Source organism: Camelus dromedarius, chromosome 5 (assembly GCF_036321535.1).
Source record: "Camelus dromedarius isolate mCamDro1 chromosome 5, mCamDro1.pat, whole genome shotgun sequence".
NCBI classification, from domain to species: domain Eukaryota; kingdom Metazoa; phylum Chordata; class Mammalia; order Artiodactyla; family Camelidae; genus Camelus; species Camelus dromedarius.
The window spans coordinates 67,456,406-67,475,457 of record NC_087440.1 but is presented as its reverse complement, the minus strand read 5'-3'; the positions used below and the strand labels follow the sequence as shown (position 1 = coordinate 67,475,457).

General features: G+C 40.0%; 1 protein-coding gene across 8 annotated transcripts in view; it reads right to left on the bottom strand.

Annotated features, from left to right (window-relative positions):
* SIPA1L1 (signal induced proliferation associated 1 like 1) overlaps positions 1–19,052 on the bottom strand; it is a 338,644-nt gene that overhangs the window by 73,513 nt on the left and 246,079 nt on the right. For all 8 annotated transcript variants that reach the window (XM_064486079.1, XM_064486081.1, XM_064486087.1 and 5 more), the window contains 3 exons: positions 13,508–13,611; positions 10,450–10,607; positions 609–1,182 (listed from right to left, as the gene is read on the bottom strand). In XM_064486079.1, coding sequence (XP_064342149.1) covers positions 609–1,182; positions 10,450–10,607; positions 13,508–13,611 — 836 coding nt within the window. The remainder of the gene's footprint in view (positions 1–608; positions 1,183–10,449; positions 10,608–13,507; positions 13,612–19,052) is intronic.

The following is a 19,052-nucleotide window of genomic DNA, read 5'->3' as shown; positions in this document are numbered from 1 at the left end:
ATGAATGCAAAGGGGTACTGAGTGGTACACACGGTGCTGGGGAAACACGGCAAGCAGGGTTACTTCTGAACACCCTAACACCAGCTGAAGAGCAGTCTGGTTATTTCCCTTCAATAATCTCCATTCATTAGGCCCCAAAGAACAGACTTGTTGCACCCAAAGAACTCGGCGGCTTCTCTGCGGTTATAAGGAAACCTCTATCGGAGACCTGCGGGGATCTACAGCAAGGAAAATGCATATTCTGCTACTCACTTCACCCTTAAAACATTCAAAGCAGCAGAAACTCAATCCAACCATTCTTTTCAACAACTACAGCTGACTGGCTGGGCTGCCTCGTCAGTCACCAAGGCAGTGGGATCAGGTCACGTGCGAGTGAGTTTCCCACAAAAACGCACAGTGAACGTGCCTTCTCCCACTTGTTCTGTGACTTTCCCTTCTGAAAAATGACAGGTGGCCAGTGTGACATGAACTCAGTGTTCCTTCACGTCATTAAGGGAGTTTTCAGAGGCGCTCATCAAACAGGATGAGCGTCTATAACTTGGCTCTGGTCTGTACTGAAAGCTTTACGAAAGGGACAGGCAGGCGGTTAGTGGAAGGAAAACACTGACCTGAAGCCTTTTGACAATCTCTTTGATATCCTCGTTGTTAGCGAAACTCTCCACCGAAACACACTCGCCTCGCTCGTAGAAGATTTTGAGGCTGGTGTCAGTCGAAGTCCACCCTATCACATCTCGGCAGGAACAGTTGAAAACCACGCTCTTTGTTTCCTGTTCGATGAGGACGATGAACTCGTTGGAGACGCCCAGGAGGCAGTCCATTTCCATGGCCCTGTTGTAATCTTTGGCCCGGACGGCCCACACAATGGCCCCCGTGCTGCTGAGCTCAGCTCCCGGGTATGGCTTAGACTTTTCCTTCTTCTTGGAGGCCAGGGAGATGAATGGGAACTTGCCGGATGGGTCAATAGGGGTGTTGGTGACATTCTTTTCTGCCAGATCTTTCAGGTACTCCTGGCGGGTCCGGGTGGCCATGGCCCGGAACTTCTCTGACTTATGGGCAGCGTTTTCTGCGTTAATCACTTTGGCCAAAAGGAAGTCCCTGAACACATTTGACTTAGGGAAGGTGACCCCTTTGGGGATGGGAGGTCCAAAGGAAGGCACATCTCTGGACCTGGTGACGGCCACACTAAGAGACAAAGCAAAGATCAGAGAAAGAGGTGTGTCAATACTTCTCCGACTCACAGCATGAGAATAAAATACATTTTCTTAAAGACAAAGATGTCCCTCAGAATGAAAATAACTGTCACTGTCCCACAAGAAATAGGACACACTTCTGCTTAATTTGAGCACACTTTCTCATTCAGTCGTATTTAGGATTTACAGAACATAAAGGTTTTCCCAGGTCAAAACCCCCAAAATTTTTTTTTTCATTAATTGATAGTAAACCAACCATAACTCCATGAAAACAAGATTGACTGTAATATTCTTCATAGAACATAACATTTTAAATACCTAGTGATTAATTTCCAAGGTGGGGGGGTTGTTACTCTGACCATATAACCCTTCAGAACAAGCATAGATTCTATAAGCAATCAGGTTAAAAAACATAATGTTAAAATGAAAATTGAAATTTGAGTAAATAACAGAAAGAGATTATGATTTCTACTGTAATAGCAACAGTGCTTTAAAATCACATTTTTAAACTGAGATATTATTCTTTGGTCCAAATTGTCAACTTTTGGTATTTGGTTCTGACAATTTATTTGTGAGGAAAACACGTTCCTTTTTCCACCCCTTTAAGCAAGATTGATTTAAGAAAGCCTATTCCAGGCATTTCTTCTGCATTTATATTGCTAAAACTGGGCCTAAGGAAAGGACCATACAAGCATCTGTGAGAACCTATTTTTTTTTTAACATTTTTTTATTGAGTTATAGTCATTTTTACAATGTTGTGTCAAATTCCAGTGTTGAGCACAATTTTTCAGTTATACATGAATACACATATATTCACTGTCACATTTTTTTCACTGTGAGCTACCACAAGATCTTGTATATATTTCCCTGTGCTACACAGTATAATCTTGTTTATCTATTCTACATATGCCTGTCAGTATCTACAAATTTTGAACTCCCAGTCTGTCCCTTCCCATTCCCCCTCCCCACTGGCAACCACAAGTTTGTATTCTATGTCTGAGAGTCTGTTTCTGTTCTGTATTTATGTTCTTTTTTTTTTTTTTTTTTTTTAAGATTCCACATATGAGCGATCTCATATGGTATTTTTCTTTCTCTTTCTGGCTTACTTCACTTAGAATGATGTTCTCCAGGGACATCCATGTTGCTGCAAATGAGAATCTATTATTTTTAATCTCAAAAGGAAAAAGATTAAGTTTTTCCTAAAATAACAATAACAACAGAAGTGAAATGCAAATGGGGAGGTTGTATGTTTTATATCATGTTCTAAGATCTCATTCCTTAACCTCAGCAAAGTTGGAGATGGCTGGAAAAGATGACTCTAATAGATCAAACATCCCCCTTTTTCAAATTATCTAATTATTTAAAAGTGAGTCAATCCTGAAACTGTACTAAGTATTAGCAGGGCACTATAGTATCTGTTTCTCCTGAGTTGCCAGGATGGAAAAAACATAACTAGAAAGTGTGCATCCTTCAAATTAAACTGAAGAGCTCTGCTGCATTACCATTATTTGCAGGGGAGGTAATTAGGTTTATTTATTTAATTTTTTTTTTCATTCGGAGGTACTGGGGATTGAACCTAGGACCTCGTGCATGCTAGGCATGCTCTCTACCACTTAAGCTGTAACATCCCCCTCTCTCCTTCATTATTTTTTTTCCCTATATTTCAAGGGTTTGCTTAACGATATTCCACTTTGCTTTTCAAAAAATGATTGTTTCTTGTGAAAATAGAATAAGTAAAAATCAGCAACCTCAGGATAAAAATTATGTATTTTGTCAGAAGATGCTACAAGCTGGCTTATTTTTGTGAAAATGTCTTTTCACAAATTTATCTGAAAAAAAAAGTTTATGACAAAGAAAAGATGCAAAGCAACACTCCGTTTTCTAACTGGAGATGAGAATTCACAGAAACTTCCATATGCATGATAGCCTAATTACATCAGTATTAGAAACGCAATTTTTCTTGTCTAATGTGAACTGTCTGGCTTGAATGCTGACAGCTGTATAATTTCAATTTGATCATGTTATTTTTTTTTTCAAGTCAAGCAGATGATGCTCAAATCCAGATTTGCTAGCTTTTCTAAGAGGAATCCCACAAGGATCCAGAAATATTTAATATTTTTCATTTTTAAATTGGCAATTTCTTCCCTTGCTAATTTCACTTCAAATCACTTGTTCTTAAGAAACAGCTGTGATCTGACTTTAAATAAGGAGAGGAAAATGCTTAGCAGGAGGTGTCAATACGAGCACCATCCATCCACTTGCCCCTTAAACTCACTGGTTTTCTACAGATCTGTCTATTAACGAATAGAACTTTAGGCAAACATATACTGAAAACCCACCAATAATTAGAAGCCTCTAGAATGAACTACGAGGGGAAAAAACTGAATCCTGAACATCTAATTATCAGTGATTCATTGTGGTAGGAAGGTAAATGATATAGACACTAAAATCAGCTTTGCATCATTAGAAATAGAATCCTTACAGAAGGCGATGAGGAAGATGATACCCTAGGAATGCTCTTTTCAAATAAAGGGTTTTGTTTTGGGTAAATTTAACTTTCAAGGTTTTCTACAAGGTTAAAAGCTCATTAATTTAGCTGCCACCAATTCTGAACTCTCGATAATGAGGACTGTTTTAAGCTAAGTAGAAAGAATATTTTCGCCTTCAAAGAATTTCAGTGTGCTATATATAGATACTTAAGATGTATTAACTATAAATGATTCTTGTTATTTTTAACAGCAGATTCCGAAGGGACACACGTTCGCCTTGTATGCAATACTGTATCTTTTTAGAAGTAATACAATCTTTAAAATTATAGCCATGTCTCATTTACTCAGCATTGTCAAGGACTAGGATGTTCTACTCAAGAGGATTATCTACATGACAGACAGACAGACAGACGGACGGACAGAAGATCAGAGGCTGAAACAATTATGGAAAGTTAGCACTGGAAGGGAACTTGGAGAAGTCAGGGTTCCTCAATCTCTGCCAATAAAATCTTCAGTTTCGTCTTAAAGTTCAACTTGATTTTGCATTCTACTGAAGAGTATGTGTATTCATTTTAACATAAATCTGTTCTGTCCCCCACATCTTGGAGTACAACTGAGGACCAGGAAGGTGTTCTGTTTCACTCTGTGGTTTGACACATCCTTGAATCTCCATTTGAACAGCTGGTACAGGACAAATCCTTCATTTCTCCAGGAAACAGATTCACAGAAGTAAAATGATTTGCCCAGAGCTTGTTAGAGAGGGCGCCAGGACTGGAGCCTGAGCTTCTGGACGGCCAACAGTGTGCTCTGGGACACCACCACACTCACCCCTTGAGGGGATGTTTTAAACCCTCCCACTCTTGAGGTGCTTGTGAAAAGGACCATCCTCAAGAGTCACAAGGCCGAAGGGATCACCATTAGGCTGTTTCTAGTGGGTGGGGCCTTGCGACACTTGCTGACATCAAGGATGCTGGATGAAGTAGCAAGCTGATAGATGGGAATGTTCCATTTTCAAGTTGACACTTGGGGATGTTCCAGAGACATCTGAACAGAGGTCTCAATGAAAAAGAGTGAGAAGAATAAGACACTTGAACTTCTGAGGCACCATGGAAATAGCAATAAACAACAGAATTCAAAAGGAAGAGGGCTTAGCATCAAAACAATAGAGAAAAGTGTTCCCTTAAAGCTTTGATGAGAATGCCAGCTTAGGGAGCTTTCCAAGAAAGCAGACCTTGGCAAAGGACAGGACAGATGAGTGGCAGAGCAAATGCATGCCCATCGCTCCCTCCCCAGGGGCTCTCCACATCTAACAGCCCGCATTCATCAACACTCACTGAGCACCCACTTCATGCTAGGAGCTGCCCTGATGTGGGGGACCAAGGATGAGCTGTCACATCTCAGCCCTCCAGAAGCTCACAGCCTGGTGGGGGCTACATCCAGTGGCATGAGTGCTCTCCCGAGGAGGTACAGCATGCAACTGGAAACACTTAGGAAAGGCACTTTACCCAGTCCTGGGAGGTCAGGGGATCCCTCCCAGGGAAGAGAAGGAGTTCATCAATGAAGGAGGGGCAGGGAAATGTCTGAAAAGAGACATTCCTGCCCGGAGAGCATCATGTGCAGAGAGGAGGGGCTGTAAGGAGCTCCCCATAGCTCGGCTGCAGTGAGGTAGGGCTGGGGGGAGGATCAGCGGTGCCAGTGAATGCTGAGAGACAAGAAAGCCAGACCTGAAGGACCCCATGCACTAGGCTGTGCCAAGGAGTCTCAACTCTTCCCTACATGGTTTTAAGCACAAAATGTGACATATTCAGATGTTTGCCTCAGGAAGGTCAGCTACACTGATTGGACAAGAGGGATGGTGATTAATTATGCCTTGGAATAGACTTCCTGAAAGACATTTCCACCACTTGACCCACTTTGATTTTTTTTTTTCTTCCTGGTTGAAGCCTGAATGTTTTTTTTTATGCAAGAGAAGAAAAGAAGATGGGCATGGACATCTAATGTGCACACACGCACACACCACCCTCCTTGCTACACCAGGTACTTGACTTTCGGGATTTTAAGTAGATGTCAAGCAACCTTCCACTGCACAGAAGGTGAAATCTAAGATCTGGGGGGTTTAACAATCTGATCTGATTCCAAGTGCTTTTTGTACTGCCTCACAGGAACTCCTTTCAACGCTGATTACATTTTAACCACTGAACATGGGAATATTTCTGAGAGGAGTAACATATACAGCTACCTTCCTAAACATAGTTACTGACCACAGTTTAACACTCGTTTTGAAGATGGGTTGTTACTGTAACCACTTATTACTATACTAGTTTGAAAATTAACAATTCTTCAATTTCATCAAATAGTGAGTCAAAAGTTCTCAGTTTCAGTTGTTTAAGATGTCCTAAGTTTTTTTAAAATCCAGTCTGAACTGTATCCAAATAAGGCCCATTCATTACAATTAATTTAATCTTGGGTTTTTTTTTTTTTTTTTTTCCCGGTTGTTGTTGTTATTTCCCCTCCACTTCCCTCACTTCTTTCATTTCCGGCAACTTACTTGCTGAAGAAACTGGGCTGTTTGTCACACAGAGCTGTCCAGAGTCTGAATTTTGCATATAAAATTGCGTACATGTTTGAATACAAACATGTTCTTTATATTTCTTGCAAACTGGCTTCTCTAGAGATTTGATCAGATTCATATTCAATTTTGGGGAGAGGGGATAAGACCAATTCATACATAGGGGTGTATTCTTCCATTATGAGACACACATTTGTCTCTTTCTATGATTAGTTGCTTTAAAAAAAACTGGCAGAAATTTTCACACTGTGTTTTCACAAAGTGAGGCTCTCAGGGGTGAGTGAAGTATGTCTCGTTGCCAAATAACCCCGGACTGCTATGCTTATTAAATTTGTACCTTGAACATGAATAGTGTTCCTGCATCTCCCTTATCGGTAACCACTTATTGATGCTTTCAGTACATCCTTGCCACTAAACGGCTCATCCTTTGGATTTGTTGCCTCTAATTTATTCTATCAACTGGAACCAGATAATTAAGCTCTTTGTAACGATACAAATAGAATAAGAGAGACCAGAGGGCTCTCTTATCAGGTGTGGGCATAACCGTTAGTACGCAGATTTAGTGATTAATTTCTGAGTTCCTGGCTATGCCTTCTACTATCCAAGGTTAACTGGTTACTGGAATTAGTTTGAGTTGGTTTTTCCTATATAAGCTTTCCAGTCCCTAGGGAGACATAACACACATTACATCAGAGCCTCACTTTCATATCCACTATAGGATTGTTTTTCTTTATTCCTCTGTTGTATCCCAGAACCTAGAGTAGTGCCCACCAGCACATTCTAACGGCTATAAAAGAATGGTGAAAAATAAATGGATAACAATAAGCTCTAAATTTGTATTTCTGTATAAAAATTACCTTGCACGGTGACAATGGTAAATTTTCCTAAAACTCTATTTACACAGTGTTATCTGATGCGCTAGCATTCCAAGGCCCTCCACTGTCCAGTAATCTTTCCAACAGCATAGCTTCCTTACTGCCCTTTCCATCGTCTTTCCTATGTCTATGTGTCCATCTATACTGCTGGCCATCCCTAGACTCTAAGAATTTTTTTCTTTTTCCATTGACTTCCACCATTCATGCTCCAAAACACACATGAAATCCCATTTTCTCAGTTAAATGTTCCTTATAACTGCAGCCTGCCTTGACCCCTCAATTCTCTACACAGTTACAACCGGATGCTCCTTTGAGGAAATAACTTCCCTCAGTGTGGCCACCAAGGAGATGTCAGTAAATAAATGTGAGAGTTCACAGTGGAGAAAGATGGGAACAACAGATTTTAAATGATGAAAAGCATTTGAATTATTCTAACTACATCACTGAGAGATAAAGTTAAATTAGCTTTAAAGAAAATTAGTGTAAATCAATGCATGCCTGAGTTTTACCTGTGATGAAAGACGTAAATAGATAAATAGATAGATAGATAGATAGATAGATAGATAGATAGATAGATAGATTGATTCACATCCCTAGTTGTTTGGGGAGGGGCTGGGGTATGAGAAAATCTCACACTATGAAAATTCTTTGAAGACCCAGATTTTATCTTAAAACTGATACAAATTTTCCAGGCTACTTCCTAACAGGTTGAGCTCATGAAAATAAACCTCTTCACATCACTTCCTCCCTCCAAGCATTAAAAACTACAAGAGTGGTGTGCCCTATTTATTCTGGGCTTTCAAATATCTCCTGGTATCACCACGTACCCCGAGAAACATGCCTACCTCAGCCTGAGAAGGACTGAGAAAAACTGAGGTACCTAAAGTTCACAACAGGAAAAGAGCGCACCTCCGCGCCGAAGCTCGCAGAGCACTGGGTCTGCGCGCCTGGCAGCTGGGAAATTCCAGGCTGGACCCTGTGTTGTGAGCGGGGGCGCTCAGCGTCCTCCTGCAAAGGCTCCCAGCATCACGCAGTGGGCTTCAGAAGATCGACTCTCCAGGGTAAGAGATTAAAAATGAGAGAGAGAATGTGCAAAAATCATGGTTTTCAGGCTGGGGAGGAGGGTTTGAAAGAATAAAATAGGAATCACCTCCTCATCCAGCCAAGCATGGAAGGAGGCTCAGACACCTGTCCTCCTTACCTGCCGACTGAGACCTGCACTGGCCACACATGGCCATTGAGGATTCAGAAGTGTGGCCAGTATGACCAAGGAGTATCAAATTATGTTGAATTTTAAAAACGGACACTCGACTCAGTTATTCAAAAGCCTCTTAAAAGTATGCTTGGAATAAGCTGGGTATTATGAATTTACTTTTTCAACGAATTTTCTGAAATCTAAATACAGACTATTCCCAGTGAAAAGTGAGCACCCTCACTGAAATGAGCTCTAAGTCAAAAGTGCACTCCAGATTTCAAAGTTTTAGTCCAAAAATAAAATATCTCAAGAATCTTTTAATGAGTTACATTTTGAAATATTTCAGGTAAATAAAATATGACCTGAAATTGACCCCATAGGCTCAGAAACATATTGTTCAAGTTAATTTTACCTATTTCCTGTTACTTTTAAAAAATATGGCTACTAGAAAATAGACAATAAGTGGCTAGTATCATATTTCTATTGGATAGCACTTTACTTAGACAAAGGCTTTTAAAGAAGAAACTCTCTTTAAAAGAAACTGCATAGCTGTTCACTCCCCAGACTTCCTAGGGACCATTCAAAAGGGATTCAGCTTTCTATCTGCAAAGTAGTATGAAGTCCTCTGTATGAATCCGGGACACAGCATGTTTCAATGGCTTGGGGTATTTCCTAAATGCAAACAGTTATCCATCTCAGTTATAGTCAAAAGTTCTGCCCTTGTTCTTTCCTCTACACCAAACCAAACCAGCTTTCAGAGACCTTGTTCCTGATAAGAGGCTTCAGAACTAGGGTTCTTTTGTTTAAGTTTCTACCCCTTGAGTCTAGAAAACTATGGAGCTCTTGGATCTTAGGTTTTCACACTGGCTTGGCACTGGAGAAGTTCTGGAATAGCTTGCTTGTCAGCAGCAAGGGCAGCAAAGCCCCGATTCCTGTGGCATGTGAGTGAGGCAGCATGGCCGAGTGGGTAGGAGACTGGGCTCTGGAATCAGACTGGTGCATTCAAATCTGAGCTCTGCCCAGGACCAGCTGACCTCTGCCTGGGACCAGCTGACCTCAGGCAAGTTACCTATTCCCATGTATTTATGTTTCCTCATCTGAAAATGGGATTAAATAGTACCTACCTCATAGGTTTTAAAAATTAAATGAGGTCACATATATAAAGTACCTAGACCAGAGCTGGGCTTTTAATTAAGAGCTCATCACAGGTAGTTACGGCGGAACGGGCAGGGATACCAACAGTCAGCAGTAGCCCAAAGTCACCTTGACTTGTTTTGTTCCCCGAACTTGTTTGCTCTGCTCCTATAATTAACCTGCATGACACCTAGGATTAGACAGTTGTAGATCTCACCATAAACCAATTATCAGTCTGCACTGGCCACTTCCTGCGTAGGTGGCTATTTTAATTCAAAAGCAAATATCCAAAATTAACAAAGCCTAATCTTCCAGATTTTAGGGGATGATAAAATTTCACATTTTGAAAGACAAGATTCCTATTAGAACATCTTACTAATGCTAGAACATCCTTATACGTCTTTTTGGCACTATACCCCCTCTTCAACACCAACCTCTCTAGGATTCTTGCAAAGGCCTCTGCAGGTAGATGCTTGAATTCTGATACCCATGAGACTAGGTCAACGAAGGACATTAAAACAATTCCACCAAATGCTTAACAAAGCATAGAAATGGCCCTAAGATTGCAGTCAGAAACTTCAGAGTGAATCAAGTCAGTCCCAAGCAAGGGTCTGGGCTTTCTGAATAATAATAATAATTAAAAAAAATTAAATTTCTCTTCCCTACTTATTATGATCATTCTTCTCTGCCTCTGCCATGCCAAAAGCAAAATATAATTAGCAGAATGAGTAATTAGCTGGTGACCAGATGGCACGGATGAAGGACACCACCTAAGGGGGAGGTGCAAATGGAAACGGCAGGTGTCTAACCAACATGTCTGGGGACTGTCAATGCCATCAGGTTACATCATCGTGCGAACTTGGCCAACCGCATGCACAGTTTAAGGGCAGAAATAAACAGGAAAAGACTTTCCACTGCCACTTCAGAAAGCAGAGCTGGGGGGGTCTTCTGTGTGACCACCAGCCAAAGCCCATCAAGCCACTGCTGGAACCAGTACCTGTAGCAGACACTGTCAGCGCAGGGGTTGTGAACCCTGACAATGACGAAGACGTGCTGGAAGTGGGATCGGATGTTCTTCGGGCTGAATGGCTGTGCTCCGGGCTCTTGGAAAACAATCGTTACGATATCGTTTCCAATGTGCCGCTTCCGTAGGAGCTAAAAGAAAACACAAGCAAATGACATAAATGACAAAGCTCTGCTTTTTCCTCCCCAGTTTCCTCCTGTGACTGTACTTAAAACGCTATTTTAATCAGTACATATTAGCGGAGGTAACCCACACAGTTATTGTCAATATTTTAGCCTGTCTTATTCCCTCCAGGGAAGAATATGGAAATCAATATTCTGAAATTTGCATAAAATACACAGTCCATTCAAACAGATCTTAACCAATATCTAGCATATTTATGCCAAGTGCCAGCATCTCCAAATCCTGTTTCCATAACAACAGTTTTGTTTCATTTTCACATAAGAAAGAAACTTGCCATAGGGAAGATTTTTTTTAGAGGTGAGAATGGTTGAAGTAATTATAATGCAATTTATGTTCCAATTTAATTTGCTTCATTTAAAGAAATGCGGCTAAGGTGTTTTTCTGATAATATTTTTTTGTGGCACAAGCTGGGAATGCAGAAATTAGTAATACACCAAAATGTAACAGTTTTAAAGCAGGTTAAGTTTCAGGTTTAAATAGCTTCTTTAATTAGCGGAAGCTGCTTAAGACCACCTTCTGTTTCACATTAAATGGAGGTTTGGAAAGGTGGCTTTCTAATTTAGGTGCTCCAAATCATCCTAGACCAGTGCCTTTCCAGGAAAGGGGTTATTTAGATCGTTTAATTTAATCACGTGAAGAAAAACTGAACAAAACTTGTATGACTCATTTATTACATGCAGGCTCTTACCAGGAGGAAAACAACTAAACATGACATTTATATAAACTATCCATTCGACATGAGCTTGTACTTATGAACCTTTTAAAAAAAAATTCTCCAGTGACTTTAACTTAACACAAATTACAAACTAGTAAAATCAGTGATTTAGTATTGGCTGCCAGCTGGGAGAAACAATAGCCTTTTAGATTAGGGTTGAGATTTGGGAGTAAGAATGTTCAGGAAATGTACTTTTAACCTTAGGAATTTTAGAGCATCCCAAATTATCTTCTAATGAAGCTGTTTTCTTCATTTCTAAACATGATCAGATGTTACATAAATAAAGGCTGCTCTGTACTGACTGCTACACAGAATATACCCATTATCAATGATTACTAACCTACTCAGGACCTTAAACATATCAAACCCAAATACAATCTGTCTATGTATATGTCATTCCTGCGTAGACGGTGTCATTGTCTTTTTGATGCAATGTAATTCTTCCTTCAAAGTATGGCTTGGCATGTAATGCTAATGTCTTCCTAAAGGACTCAGACAGAAATAAATCCATCTATCCATCTCACATTACATATAATGAAAAACAGTATTTATAAACAAATTCCTGCCAAAAGATGTTAAAAGATACGCCGTTCTGTTTTTTTTCCCCAAGCAGAAAGTAATCTAGGTAGAAGAAACAAATTCTTTCGCTAGAATTACAATTTCTTAATATGTAGCAGTACCAACTGCTCCTTCAGTCTGATTTAGGACCATAATATTTTGCCTTGACTGGACTTCCAAATTAAAGGATTTAGATAGCTGTCCACCTAAATGCCAACTCACTCTGCTAAGCACTTCAATTAATTTAGTTGGAAATAAACAATTAACTGAATCTTATGACTAAATTTTTTACCCCCACACCCTCACATGTTACCTTTCTGTGCCAAGTAATTAGGAAGAATAAGCCTTTATCTTCCCTTTAAAGATCATTTCTTAGTGTTCTTACATTCTCTCCACTGCCTGGTCAGAATAAGTTTAGTATAGTTTTCTTAGCATGATGTTTTCCTCCCAGAGAAATCCAGAATTTGGAATCTGCATAAAACAAACTGTCGGCAAAGTCTAGGTGAAGGAATTTATCATAAAAGAGGTTTACGGCAGGCTTAGAGCTGACTCATTGCTTTGCTCTCTGCTATTGGTTACTTTGGCAATCGTTAAGAGGCAGAATCTGTCGCTGAGATTTTGTGATGTAATTAAACCTAAAGTGATGGCGTGTTAGGTTAGATCTGTGTTTTGTGAAATTCTGTGAAAGGGACGTGATTCATTCTGCAGCTGGCCTGTGCTCTGTTAGTACAACAATTGACAGTAACAAAACTTTTGTCCATTTTAAGGTCAGAAGTAATACTGGACTGCCCGTGTTTATAACAGCTATTGAATGGAGAGTCTGTTAGTTCTCTGCTTTTTTTTTTTTTTTCAACTTCAGTTTGGTATCATTGTTTTGAAATACTTTTCAAAAACTAACTACCACATACTCTCTAAAACAATACTCAGTTTCCATTTTGCTCTGCAACAACCTGTCCACTTTCAGTTGTCACATTTTACCATCTCACTGACTACATTTTAGTAACAGGCATTGTGCTTACAGGTCTTTTTAGAAGAAAGTCTGTGTATGAGGTACAGAAATGCACTTGTTATTTATGTGGTCTCCTGAAGAACTCATTAAGGAAAAACATTTTGCTGAGATCCCCATTGACATTTACTTTGATTTGTCTCCAAATGAGTGTAGGAAACCTCCTTTGAAATCTGAAACGAAATGTCAGTACTTCCCTGCTTTGTACACTGGCCTCTTGAGATGAAACTTCACCCACTCATATGCGTTCTCTGCAACCCTGCAGAGTCATCGAATCACTGTGATTTCAACTTGTTCTCATCAGATTTCAGGAAAACCTCAGTCCTTGTGGGCGAAAAGCAAATGAGTAATTCATGAAGCCATCCAGCTGGCTGTTAACCTAGAATTTGTGTCTCTTCATTTGTTTTCAGCTCATCTGCTACTCCTTACTTCCACCAAGTACAAAGCATCCTGCTGCTGTGACAGGTGCAACATTAAACTCTGCTTTCAGATTTTACAAACTTGCCACTTAGGCTTCTGGGGGAAAGGAAACAAGGGAGAAAAACACAAATAACACACGGCTCTCTTACCTGCTGCTTGTTGTTAGGTGTGTACGGCAGCATGGTAGAAACATGGAACATGATCTCATAGTCTTTGTAGGTTGTGTACAGAGAATGGGTTCCAGTGGAGTCAGCTACAGTAAGGGGGGGAAGAAAAGACAGAGAGAGAGATTACTGTAAGAATAGGAAAATAAGTTAATTTAAGAGATGAACTATCTCAGAATATCTCAAAAAAAAAAAAAAAAAAGAGTATCTCAAAAAGAGGAGGGTGGGGCAGCAGAGGGAGGGGTGGTTTAGGATGAAAAGATCCCAGACAAGAACTAGTTTAGGAGTTCTTGCCTATTTTTGGTACCCGATCCCCTTTGGCATTCTAGTGAAGCCTATGGATTCCTCAGAATATTTGTAAACGCATAAGATAAAATACTTAAGATTTCAAAAGAAACTAATGGTATTGAAAAATACTGCTATCAAAATAATTTTAAAATCGTATAATAGCATAAGATTTAGCAGTTGGCCTACTAACGACTGTAGTTTTGAAGTCCTGATGTGACTAGGCTGCCTCTTGAGGTATCTCCAACAACAAACAACATGACATGAAAACACCCGTGCCCTCTATTGGCACTAAAATCACAGGCAGAGCTAATACCACTGCGGTTTGTTGCCTACAAGCCTGACTGAAGGACAGTTAAACTTCAATGAGGGGTCAGTGAAAATAAATGTAAAATTATTTCCCATCCAAGGTCACAGATATTCTGCTCACAGACATCAAGTTCCGAACATCCATCCCAACACTTCTGACTCAAGCAGGAGAACCTCTGTGTCCTAAACAGATGACAATTTAACAAGATGTTAACACTGATTAACAAAGGTATTATAGCAAAGCCCAACAAGTGCAGGCTGTGTGTGTTCTGCTCTCACCTTCCTTCAGGAAAAAAGTAACCTCAACCATCTAAATCATTCATAAATCATAAACACCTGGAAACCAAAAGCATTATTAACTGTCCGATTGAAGGGGAGTATCTTTATACTTGAAGGATCCGGACTTAACAGGCGGCAAAATGAACAGAAGTGCATTCATTCTGGGTGACCTCAATCCAACAACCATACTGTTAAGGAGCAAACACAATACTGCATTTTAGAGACGGATGGAACAAGACAAAGCCTGGCATGTACTGAAAAGCAGTAGTAGTTCTCAAACTTGAATGTCCATGGAGTCGCTAGGGAGCTGTAGAAAGACAGGTTTCCATCCCCCGCCCCCAGAAACACACTGTTCTGTAGGTGTGAGATGGAGCAGAGGGATCTATTTTAATAAACACCCCCAGGGGACTCTAATGCAGTAGCTCCCTGCCCTCAGGTGCAGCTCCGAGAATAGACCATGATGGTGGTTCTTGGAGCCTTAAGATGAACTAGAGCCCTGAGTTTCAACCTTGAGCTTCTTGGAGGATGTTAACTCTGAAGAGGGCATAAAACGCAAAGGGTTTTAAAAACAAACTAAATGTAGAATGAAGCAAAGACTACTCTTCAAAAATTGCAAAAATATGTACCAACACATAACCAACCCCAAGAAAAATATCATGTAAATGTTAATGACTACTACCACAAAAAGACTACAAATTAAAATTACTACAGTAAGTGACCTACGTAAGACAGGTCGTGAGTATGAAGGAGGTATCTGTGGTTAAGGACCCGTGCTATAAATATGTCGAGACCTGATTCGTACATTTTATCACTTTAAAGTCAATGTGTCAGCTTTGAGGCGGACTTACATGTGTTTCAAGTCAACTTTAAGCAAAATCAATGAACTAGAAAAAAAGATGATCATCCAGTGTTCATTTACTGCATTTTGCTTTATGTGTCTAATTCTAAAAGCATTACTGTCAGGAAGGAAAAGTGAAGTAAGCCAACGCTGAAGAGAACTTGTTTTCTACTTCTCGTCCTTTCTCTCCTCCACAAGCCTCACTTTATACAATGCTGCGTGACCAGTCTTCTTCTGGGGGCCTTTAGAAACCCCAGCTTTGCCAATACTTTTTAACAGTTTGGAAACGGTTTCAAAAGTTTTAGAGATGAAACTAGGGCCAAAACAATCCTTTTTTTTTTTTCCCCTGAGAAGAAAGGAATTTCCAAATTCTGAAATCACTGTGTACATAACAGAATTGCTAAACGTTACCAGAAAGAATGGAAAATGAATGCCTGTTATATTCTCTAAGGAATAAAGCCGCTAATGTTATTATTGTATGTTTAGTGACCTTGAAACCCTGAAACCATGAAAGATTTAACAGAATAAAAATCAGGAAGATGACCATTGGGAAAAAAACGACAAAAATTCTTTTTTCTCTGGTTGACGAGAATATATATTGAGTAATTTCTAAAGGGAAAATATGCATATAGAAGAGTAATGTAAAGAAGATAATGCTCCTTCATGTATGTTAAAAATAGTTAAAAAATAAAAAAAAAAGTTAAAAAATAAACTCAGGCATCTTATAGGTCATCTTGATAATCACGTGATTTGCCTCCGAACTATACTACCAGCAAGTGAATGTATCCACTTGTAAGGTCAGCCCTCTGCACTAAGTCATAGAGAGTGAAATTCCTAATATTCAAACTAGATAAGACAGTGAATAATTGAGGAATGGTAAGAACATTCTTCTCAGCTGCTTTGAAAAGGTATAGATAAGCGATAAAATTCTACATTAGGCATTTCTATTTGAAGACGGTCTGAATAGGTTAGTAAGTTTGTAGAAGCAGTTGCAGATACTCCGGTCAATGTCATATTCATCTTTGACTTCCCTTGGCTCAACTCTTTTGCTTTAAGGAAGGCTGAAACTTGAGCACACATTTAAGAGCCCCAATCTCACACCTACGAAGGCAAGCTTGCCTCAGGGTCTGGGGATGCAGAGCGCAAAGCTCATAAGCACAGCCAGGGACAAGAACTGACATGTGGAACACGTATTCTGGACGAGGCACACCTCTGCCCTGGCAGCATTATTTCACCCACTCACTAATGAAATATTTGGGGAAATCAAGAATTCCACCTGCTCTGACATCTACCATCTTCACTAACATTTTTTCAAAGTACCTTTAAACACGGTCAGGAGGTAGATGACTTTACTTCACTGAGGATGGGATCAAGGAGAGTATGTAGTACCAACCTTGCTATGACAGGTGAACTCATACTATGTCAGTTCAAGGAACGTGCAAATGTACATGTGTACGGACCTGGGACTTAGGCTTCTTAAAATCACTAATGTATTGCAAGAAAAGGACAAGTGATGGTGCAGGGTGGGTGGGTACTTAGGAATCAGTCGCTACTATTTTATACCTACTGCTCACTTTGCAAGACACCTGCAATGACCAGAGTCCCACTTGGAAGTAAGATCAGAATTTGACTGCAGGTAGCATCATTTGCTAAACGACCACAAACAAGTCACCTCACTTCTCTGCCCCTCCATGTTCTCACTGTTGTGAGGATTGAGTGAAAGAAAGTATATGAAAGTACCAGCCCATAAATGATGCTCAAGAAGTGTGTTGATCAGAACTTAGAATTTTGTGCAGTTGCGGTAGAAAGTGTAGAAAGCTCAGTTAAGTAGGGCCTTTGACACATTTTAATTTCTTTGCCAATTGCATCTCAGGAACACTCCAAGGAAAAACCTTACTCTACAACACAGTTCAAAGTGAAGGAGGTGAAAAAAGAAACCTTTTCTTCATTCATCGGTCTCCAAACAGAACTCCAAACAGCCCTGTGCGTGCACAAAGCCTTTCAGTAATGCTAGTTCCATCCCTTTCTTTATCAAAGGTTAAATATTCCAAATAAGGAAGCATTTATTTTCTTTATGAAAAGTCTTACATCTCTCCAATACCCTGAATCTCAGTGGCCTTTACAACCCTGCTGAAGTATGGGAGAAGCAGCGAGCACTCACTAATACTGTAGCCAATCAAGGAAGGCAGAGCTTTGAAGGAATGCTTTTCAAAAGGTTTCTAAGTCTCGTACATGCTGACTTCACAAACAAGCCTTATTCAGGAAATAATTTCCCAAATAATAATCCACACCCACAGTTTAAAATGAGTGTGGTCTCCAACTTTCAGGTAACAAACTGCTTGGTGGGAAGTTTCTTTTCGTATTTACTGTAGTGTGAGGGGATGGTAATCACCCTAGAGGTTATGTCATCCAAATAAGGAAACAAAAAGAGGAGAAAAAAATTCAGTATTGAAAATTTCTTCACTGCAGAAGGGTTCCAACCCAAGACACATCTGCAGCTTGTTTGCCAGAAGCCCTTATTTCTGAGATGGGAAACTGGACTTTGTAGGGAAAACTGGGGAAAAGAAGAAATGGTTCAACAGTTCCACCAATCCTTTCTTCCCTGAGCCTCTCCACCCTTTACCCAAAGTACTAAAATCTGAATATAATTATAATCTGTAATGAGTGGAGCTGTCTCAGGAGGTGGCTTGGGTGTTTTTGTCCAAGGGCTTGAGAGAGGAGAAGACACAGCCACAAGGCAGAGCTCCGGGCTTCACTGTAGTTAATTCTGCATTCACGCTTTCTCTGAATACTTCATTAACCACACCAGTGGGATCTATTCTACCTCCTTAATGATTACTAGCTGCCTAACCTTGGGCACAGCAGTTAATCAAAAGAAGCCAATTCTGTAAAATGGGGATAAACTGGTGCCCAGCAGAGTTTGTGGGATGAAATGAGATGACATATAAAAATATCTGGGACTTCCATTTCTGGCCGTAACAATACTTGGTACAAGATTTGCTCTCCTACTGTAAACAAATAGAAACATTGACAAAATACCTTTTTCCAGACCTTTTTACAATAGGCAGCACTGGATAGTGATACCAGAGGAAAAAAAAAAAATCAAAGATGAGCCATGTGATCCCACCCCACTTTCTACCTGGAGGTACTTTCAAAACAACGGCAGAGAGCAGGGATTTGAAGAGGGGAGCCAAAACACACTGGAGGTCTGGAAGGCAGATGTGGCTGATACTTGCTGGGCAGAATACCAAAGAGGAGGGAATTACATGGCGAGAGAGGCTCAGAAATCTACACAGGGGTCCCCTGGAGTCTTGGGCTGAATATTAAGCTGAACAAGCATAGAGTGAGATTCCAAAAGCCAAGGAAAGAAAAACCATTAGGGTAATGTGCAGCCTAGTGACTACAGTCAACAATACCCTATTGCATATTTGAAAGTTGCTAAGAGACTAGATCTTAAAAGTTCTCAACACAAGAAAAAGACTGCATAATTATGTATGGTGCCAGACGTTACTAGACTTACTGTGGTTTTCATCTGGGAATATACACAAATATTGAATCATTATGTTGTACCCTGAAACTAATATAATGTTATATGTCAACTATATTGCAAAAAAAAAAAAAAAAAAGAAAGAAAGAAAGAAAGAAAAGAAAAACTACTGGGGAAATAACAAACTACCAGAGAAATACCAGCCAAACAATTCTCACAGTTCACACAGGGCTGGAAGACATTCAAGTTCTGACCGGCCACAGCAGAGATACCTCACTGAATGTGCAGGTGTTCAGATGCAAGAAAAGTGATGCTTCAGTAGGAGGGCTAAA